Raw genomic sequence first — 8,416 nt, forward strand, 5'->3', positions numbered from 1 at the left:
GTAAGTTTGAGGATGGACGGATTGTGAAAGAACTACCAATCAACATCATCATTGGTAAGCAGCAAATAGACTTATAGACAATAGTCTAGACTTAAAAAAAATTGAACTATCCCTTAAAGTCTCACATTTGTACATTGTGCAGTGCTGTGAAAACTCATGGCTCTATAATCTCTGACAATGACTGATGTATTTATGTGAACCCTGACTATACACTAACCCAACAGTCAGATCTGTCATGCGTAGTCATCCCCAAAGGCCCGTTCCTAAGCCAGGAAAAACCCTGCCTGCTGTGTGTGTGTAAGCACCAAGACAGACAATGTGTCAATCAGCTTTGAATTCACTCTCAGCCTGATCTCCTCCTGAGCACGATGTGAGAGAGAGAGGCAATAGATGGAGAGAGGCTTTGGGCAGAGAAAAAAATACATCTTACAACAATGTTCTTCTCTCCTGTGTCATCCCTCCCTCCCGCCATCCAGTGCTGTGCTATGTATGTTAAAGCTGGCTGTGTCAACATCACCGGCCTGCGGGTTCTCGAGGAGCCTAACATCTGAAGACCCGTGCAGCCGGCGCACCCCATCAGACATCAAAGCTGTCCCCAAACACAGCACTTGTCAGCCTCCATCGTCTGGCTCCCTCCCTCCCTCCCGCGTGCTGCTAAAACACAAGTGTAAAAAAAAAAAAAAAAAAACCCACAAATGCCCCCAGGCCGGGTTTTTAACACCCCCGTGCGCCTCTGTTCTGATCACACTTGTCTTCAAAGGGAAACGGTCCTGGGTAGAATTTGTGAAAAGCATGATGCAGTAAAAACTAATGTTTAAAGAGGGAGAGAGCGGGTGCAGGAAGATGAGGGGAGAGAGTGAAAGAATGTGTGGAGAGAGGATGGGTCCCTGAGGAGGAGAGCAACGGGGCGCAAGTTCATTTGGGCTGGAGCTCCTCGCTATGCCTCTCTCTCTCTCTCACACCACCATGCATATAAAATGCATGACACGCTCTGAAGAAGGAGAATTTTAAATCAGCCCCTAGACTTTCAAAAGAGAGTCCAGTGCGGGTGTGGATGGTGAGCGCGTGTCTGTGAGAGAGAGGGGCAGCCAGAACAGCTTCTCCTGCTGTAGGGCAACAAGGTGTTCCCACTGCTCAGTATCACGGGGGAGATTGGGAGATCAAAGCGGATTGTCTGGAGAGTCTGCTCCGCCTTTACCCCTCATTTGGAAGTCCATCTGATCCAGTGATGGTACCTTCTTCGGCTCATCAAAAACTTCCTACTACACTCTAGAAATGTACTCAAAAAGCACTGAGAAAAAAATATCTTTTCATTTCCTAAATATTCAATGAGAAAACCGCTTATGATTATAGACTATACGATGGGATGTGTCTGGTGTAGAAAATCATTTTGGCTTGTGCTGCCCAGAGCCATGATGTACCTGTGCTATAGTGTCACCTTGTGGCTGCTGGCTGCACAATGTTCCAGCCAATAAGCGGGAATAGGAAACCGTGCGGAGGGGAGGAAGCATGTGCGCCGGGCCGGGTTTCATTTCAACCAAAAGACTGCAGCAGCTGGTTCCACTGAACAGCCCCACTTTCAAGCAGAGAGGAAGTATTCAGTCAACTCAGCTGCTGGCGTCCATGTTTGAGCTGGAACCCTTCAGGCTCTTGATATTGCGTGGCACATGGTTGCCCATTCCTGCGTCTAGAATATCCTCAGGGCAGGGTGCCATGGAGGAACAGCGCTGCAGGGCAGGGTGCCGTGGATGAACAGCGCTGCAGGGCTCAGAGTTGCTCGGCTGTCTCATTCGTTCTCTCTGTGTAAACAAAAAAACCCCAATCGATTTCTCTGCTGTGAAATCAACTTCAATTTGCTACAGTATGGAAGGGAATTTTTGAAGACGAAAAAGCAATGCATAAACATCTCAAGCCCATTATGATACGCTTATCAGCTGGAGAGCAGACATGGCAAATAACCAGTCAGCTACAAATGGTGTCAGTGATGATCAAGTATTAAACCCATAGAGAAACATAAAAAAGGGAGAAAAGGTTAAAAGCTATCAAAAGCAAGGTAAGACTTCTTTAGCCTATAGGTTGCCCGCCAAAAATGTATGTATAAATCTGGTTTTCTAAATGTTGGAAATTTAGTAATGCAGAGCACGGATTTTCCCCATTATACACTGTAATAATTATAGCTGTTTTTTCCTTGACATATAAATGAAATGTATAGTTCAGGCCACTTTAGTAATTACTTAATTATTCATAATGAGAGATATATATATCTATATCTATATATCTATATCTATATATATATATATGAGAGGTTCTGATTATTCCAGGTGAGTAAAAAAAAGAGAGCTAGAACACATGTTTAAAGTACATTCAGTGTCCATTTATTTTTCTGCAGCCAGAAAAATAGAAAAAAGTAAAACAAAGAACATTCATAACTGCTGAAGTGTGATTTCTCATGCTTGCACATTTACAGTACATGTTGATCAGATACAAAGTCTCTTTGAATTGAACATATTGCCACAATATATTTACAAAAATAATATTAAAACTGCAGTCTCTCTTTCAACATGAACTTATACATTCATAAAAATAAAGCTTTCTCTGGCACGTTTCCCCCAGAACGACCCTATTTACAGTGAAGATGGAGATGAGTCCTGTCAAGCTGCAGCGTACAACTACCGGCTGAGACGCCATGTTGTTTTTGCATGTTTGTGAACGGAGTATCAGATATCTGACGCGTTGTTGCTCATATACATAAACGCAGACAAAAAGAGGAAAAAAAAAAGGACACCATTAGAAATTAATGGTAAAACGATTTTACACGTCTAAAAATGACACTTGTCCTTTTCGGTCTTGTCATACCAATACAAAAAAATGCATCCCCTGCGTGTGACTCTCAATCACCAACAATGTAAAACGAGCGAAGAGTAACTTCCTCATAGTTCTTGGCCGATAGACACAGAGACCTTTATTACTGTACTGTACAGTTGTTTAGTAAGTATTTGCCTTGACATTTGCATGTTATTGTGCCAAAATGATTTCAAGATGCATTTATTTGAGATTTCTTTGTCAGAATTAAATGTATTAAAAAGTGGAACAGAAATTATGAAACTTCTGAGAGAGGTCAAGATTTTAATTATAAAAAAAACGAACTCAAGCAAAATTCTGAAATCTCATTCTGTGGCACAACAAAAAGTCAAAGGCAAATACTTGTTCAGTGGTGTGGAAGCAAAAGGCACAAAAAAATAGTGGGCATAAAGTCCTCCATATTGGCATTTTTAACAGCAAGTCATACAATGGCCACGTTGCGTGCCGTGATGTGTAGTTTTTCTACCAAAAACAAACAAACAAACAAAAAGGTTGCATCTGTGAATGTTCACCTTTCTACCAAATACTAAGAAAGAGTCTGTTTTCCTTGAGGTGATGATAGTTGGCCATTCTGCGTAGAACATTCCCCTCGGCAGGTGTCACACGACAAAATGTGACGTGGCTAAAACAACCGCTAAACAACAGAGCAGCATGATAAAAACGACACAACCCAAAAACACTGAAGCCCTAATTCATCAGAACCCGTCCCAGCGTTCCCATCTCTCCGGGGCAGAGGAGCCCAAATACGTCCGTATGTATCCGTGTGTGTATACATGTGTGCGGATCTGATCAGTGTTCAAACCAAAAACAGTTCTATTCAGACACTCCAGTGCCGGAGCTCCACTTCCACTAAGCAGTCTATATCTCTTTGGTTTCCAAGCCTCTATAGTGCAAGAGCTGCAGGCGACTCCGGGACCCTCTGACCAGCTCTGCTCAGCCTCGAGCTCCCTACCTCAGCCTTCAACCTCATCCTCCCACCACGTCTCCCCTCCAGGTGGCGCTCCATGCTCTCACTCCGCCAGGTTCTCCTCTCTGCAGGCATCTGGGGGGTGGGAGATGACAGCGAATTAGGAAACAAGGACAAAACAATCATTTCGTCTCATATGGATCCTTCAAATCGTACCTTTTGTAAACAAAGAGGAATAGTTCCGCCAAAAAAGCATCACTAGCTTGAAACAAGTCGGAGGCAAAATCACTACACTACTATCAAGAAAGTGAAACTTGATTCTACAAAATTCTTGAAACAAGTAAAATCATCTCAACCCACTGGCAGATTTTTTTTTTTAATGAAAATTATGATTTTAAGACTCAATAATAATAGACTAAAGGATTTGCTAAGATTGAGAGGTATGCGTGTCTTTCAAATCACTTTGCTCTTCTGTAGGCACACAGCAATTTATGCCAGCCAAACTGAGCAGACGTTGGTTATTATTCGCCTAACAAGCACAACACAATCACCTTTTCAACACCGTCACATCATCACTGCATACATACATACAGTATATCACAGGGTACTACTGGCAAAATGCAATTGCAATTTTTACAAGCCAGTCATAACTAATCCTGGCTTGTAGCAGCACGGGCTGCCAACGAGCATTCCAGGCGGCCCTCTGTCCCCACTGCTATCAGAATATATACGTGCTGTACAAGGCTTATGGTTCCATCACACCTACACCTTAGTTTTCTTTGTTCTGAGCCATAGATACAGTCAATGTCTCGTCATAGACGGCCACTGGGGTAGCAGGCTGGGGGCGTGATCTGGGTGGGATAAATCCCCCCATTCTTTCAGCATAGTTAGCATTTAGCTGCTAGCCCAGCCCAGGCAGACAGGATCAGGGATTCAACCACCGCAATAAACGCACATCTGAACAGACATCTATGTGCCTGCTCTAGAATCCCCAATCCTGTAGTGTAGACCGGACCCGCAGCACCGTCCTTTAGTGAGTCAGCCCATTGAGATATATGTTTTTTCCCCCCCCCCACTCGTGCGCAAGCCGTATAACATTTTGTTACCGTTCCCACACAGACAGACCGTATCTATAATGGAAACGTTGACTTTGTTGCAGTCGTTTGGTTTAGCAAACAAACTAAAGTTAAATTAAGTCATAAATCCCACAAGGTTGATAGATTCTGTGGTGGGGAGGAGTCAAAACAAACCCAAGCCCACAGTCACGGTAACTCTGGCTGATTGAATTGTCTGCACTCTTTGACCTCTGGTGACCTCTGGTGACCTCTGGAGCCGAGTGCACCAGCTGGGCGTACGCCTAGGTGTAACGCTACGTCCGACGTAGAACTCAAAGATACGACTAACTTAATTTTATGACTAGTGCACCATGTAGTCTTAAGCCCTGTATGCGCTGCGCCTGGGTGTTAACTTTTACGTCTGGTATGGAGCAGGCGTAAAAGTTACACCCAAGGCGAACTCACTGACAGCTGTCTCATCTTGATCTGCGCTGTCGGCACTGACAGCTCTGTGCTGTCAGTGCCGTTCAGTCCTGTGATGCGGGGGAATCTTCTCCAAAAATATCGATCGATATGTGCTGTAAATAGACGTTTTGGGCGCAGGACCTCCGCTCGTCGGCGGGTTTTTAAAAGCTGATGCGTCGGAAGATCTTTCCATTTCTTCCTGACTTCGTCAACTGCCCGCAGTGCGCAGTCTGCCATCGCATTCAGTACTGATTGCACTTGTGATCAAATTCCATGCATCTTGTTTCTGTTTGTTTGTGTTGGCGCTGTTAAATGTAGCTGTGAGAACGTTTCTATGCTTTGAATACAACTCTATAAGTTTGAGCTGTCTGCCAGCTGTCTCAAGCTCGTCTGAGAGAAGTGTGTTGCTTGGCAACAAGCACGTATTCACGTGAACGCGCACGTCCGCAGCCTAAAGTCCGGGCGCAGCTACGACCACGGTAAGTCAGGCTTGGTGCACTCGGTGTAAATTCAAATCACAACGTCGGGCGTAGCTAAGACCAGCGTAACAGTTAAGACCCACTTTTTTACGCCCAGCTGGTGCACTCGGCTCCTGGTGTTCAAAGCACTTAGGAACTGATGAAGAAACAGCTGTGGCTTCATTCAAAAAGAACCAAAGAATTCCACCTGATCTTGACACCAACTTTGCCCTGGATTCATTTTGTTATGAGGCTTCCTGACCACTAGTGTCTGCTGGCAATCAGATGTCCTTATAAACCCTTACGTTTGGTTCAGATTCCATTCTCACTCCTAACACACTGCACGGCAGCTCACAGGAGAGGACAGAGACCTTACGTCTTCATGCGTCTCAGTGCAGTTATTTGGTGTTCACCCACGTCTCCCAACACCTCACATGTTCTCACATGTTTCAACAAACCCAAATCAAATCAAATGCATCAGAGTTCCAATAAACTGCTCCAAACATGCTTGGTGTGAACAGAGCTCGAGCCAACTAGAAGGACGTTTAAAAATGGTGCCCTAACTCTTTGTACTACAACGTGAAGGAACCTGTCAATACACTCAAGGTGGTGGCTGCTACATGAACATGCTATCTTTCCCATAATGTTGACGTGTAATATATCAATGTGTCATATCAGTACGAGCAGTGTTTCAACATGCTAACTGGATAAAGACAATCATTAAGATGTTGACGTGCTGCATACAGTAAGTCAACATGTGGATTTGTGGAATATCTTTCTTGATCGATGTAGTGGGGGAGAGGACACAGACTGGCAATTCAATCTAAAAAAAACAACTGTATTTTTAATTTGATTGATTATAGTGTTTTGTTTGGTTGTTATTTTTTCTCAACTGCATGTTTTTGTGGTGGAGTTGAATTTCCCTCATCGTATCCATCTTTGACCTAATCAAATAGGAACACACAGTATACCTATTTGCTCATCTCTCTATGAACATAAGGTCAAATAATAGTATCATAGTATCGCGATATTTTGCCTGACGATATGGTATCGATATTTGGACTCCAAGTATCGATATTATAAAAATAAAAAAATTAAAATGGCAGGCCATGCCATGCCAGGCTACGGGGCATCTGCCCGAAGCGCCCGATGTTGCAGTCCGCGCCTGCAGAGGCGTATTGAGTCCAGAGAAGCTTAATAATGTAGCCTACATTTTGGGCAAAAACAAAACAAAACAACACTGCATGTTTTACTTCCGGTGAGGTCAAGGAAAAGGTAGGAAAAGGAGTTAGACAATATATCGAAATATCGCAATATTCAATATATCGCAATATTCAATATATCACAATATCGGCGATATCGCAATACTATCGTATCGTGACTCAAGTATCGTTTTAGTATCGTATCGTGGGCATCTGGTGATTCCCACCCCTAGCAGACATGTAGTTGATCAGGGCGACGGCCAGAGAGCAAACATGTTAGTGAAGCCTTGAGCCTGCCAGAGGATGATGTCTCCTTCATCCTGACACACAGCTGCAACACTGGCATCCAGCAGGGCAAACAGGCAGTATGGCCCCATGCCTCCTATGGGTGACAGCCAGCCAGGGGGGGGCACAGCAGAGTGTGCTTCCTACCTGGGACAGGGTCACAGGGCGGGGGGAGGGCCTCCTACCTGGGACAGGGTTACAGGGTGGGGAGGGAGCTCGGGGTCCAGGAGAGAAGGGGAGGTGGGGCTAGCGATGCTGCTGAGCATCTATACCTGCTGGGCTGAGGACCAGGGCCTGCAGGATGTCCGACAGGGAGATGATGCCCTCAATGCTGGAGCGCTCGTCCACCACGACCAACCGATGGACCTGGTAAGACACACAAGCATAGACCCCAACACACACACATTTACAGCAGTCGACTGGCTATTTATTTATTTGTCAAGTTTTCTTCTGATTTCCCCCTCATTTTCTCCTGAATTGTACTTAGCCAATTCCCCCTGCTGTCCTGGCCGTTGCTCCACCCCCTCTGCCGATCTGGGTAAAGTTGAGAACTAGCACACATGCTTCCTCCGATACATGTGCAGTCGCCAGCCGCTTTTTTTCCACTTGACAGCGAGGAGATTCCCCGGCAGAACGTAGCGTGTGGGAGGATCCCGCCCAGTTCCCCTCCCCCTGAACAGGCGCCCCGACCGATCAGAGGAGATCAGAGGAGACAGTAGTGCAGCGACCAGGACACATACCCCTAATCCGTCTTTCCCACCCGCAGACACAGCTAACCGTGCCTGTATAGACACCTGACCAAACCGGAGGGCAACACGGGGGCTCGAACCTGCGACCCTCGTGATGGGAGGCAGGGAATCTACCGCTGCACTACCCCGGACGGCCAATTGTCTATGTTTACATGCGGAGTGAGTGCTTTTAGAATCGTACTTCAGCTTTCACTATCCGGTCCACGATGGTCTCCAGTGTTTCCAGCTTGTGGCACTTCATGACGCCTTCAAAGTACTGGCAGCGATGCTTCAGAGCCTGAGTCACCGTGATGTCCAGGTTGTTGTACGTCTTCTCAGCAGCCAAGTTCTACGACAAACGCACACAAAGGCAGCAACACTGTTTGTCTAATGTAACTCCATTCACAAGGAGAGTTTGGCACCTGAGATTATTATTTACTGTAGTCGGTCTATA

The 8,416-nt window shown here is 45.4% G+C and overlaps 1 protein-coding gene across 3 annotated transcripts in view; it reads right to left on the reverse strand.

Annotated features, from left to right (window-relative positions):
• Positions 1-2,365: 2,365 nt before the first annotated feature.
• LOC310797154 (5'-AMP-activated protein kinase subunit gamma-1-like) overlaps positions 2,366-8,416 on the reverse strand; it is a 53,902-nt gene continuing 47,851 nt past the window's right edge. For 2 of the 3 annotated variants that reach the window (XM_083659476.1, XM_083659475.1), the window contains 3 exons: positions 8,165-8,311; positions 7,507-7,600; positions 2,366-3,904 (listed from right to left, as the gene is read on the reverse strand). In XM_083659476.1, coding sequence (XP_083515602.1) covers positions 3,873-3,904; positions 7,507-7,600; positions 8,165-8,311 — 273 coding nt within the window. In that variant the 3' untranslated portion in view covers positions 2,366-3,872. Of the gene's footprint in view, positions 3,905-7,419; positions 7,601-8,164; positions 8,312-8,416 lie in introns of all 3 variants that reach the window. The other variant, XR_014553713.1, reaches the window with a different exon arrangement.

The sequence above is a fragment of the Poromitra crassiceps genome (assembly GCF_964638095.1).
Source record: "Poromitra crassiceps genome assembly, chromosome: 23".
Taxonomy (NCBI): domain Eukaryota; kingdom Metazoa; phylum Chordata; class Actinopteri; order Beryciformes; family Melamphaidae; genus Poromitra; species Poromitra crassiceps.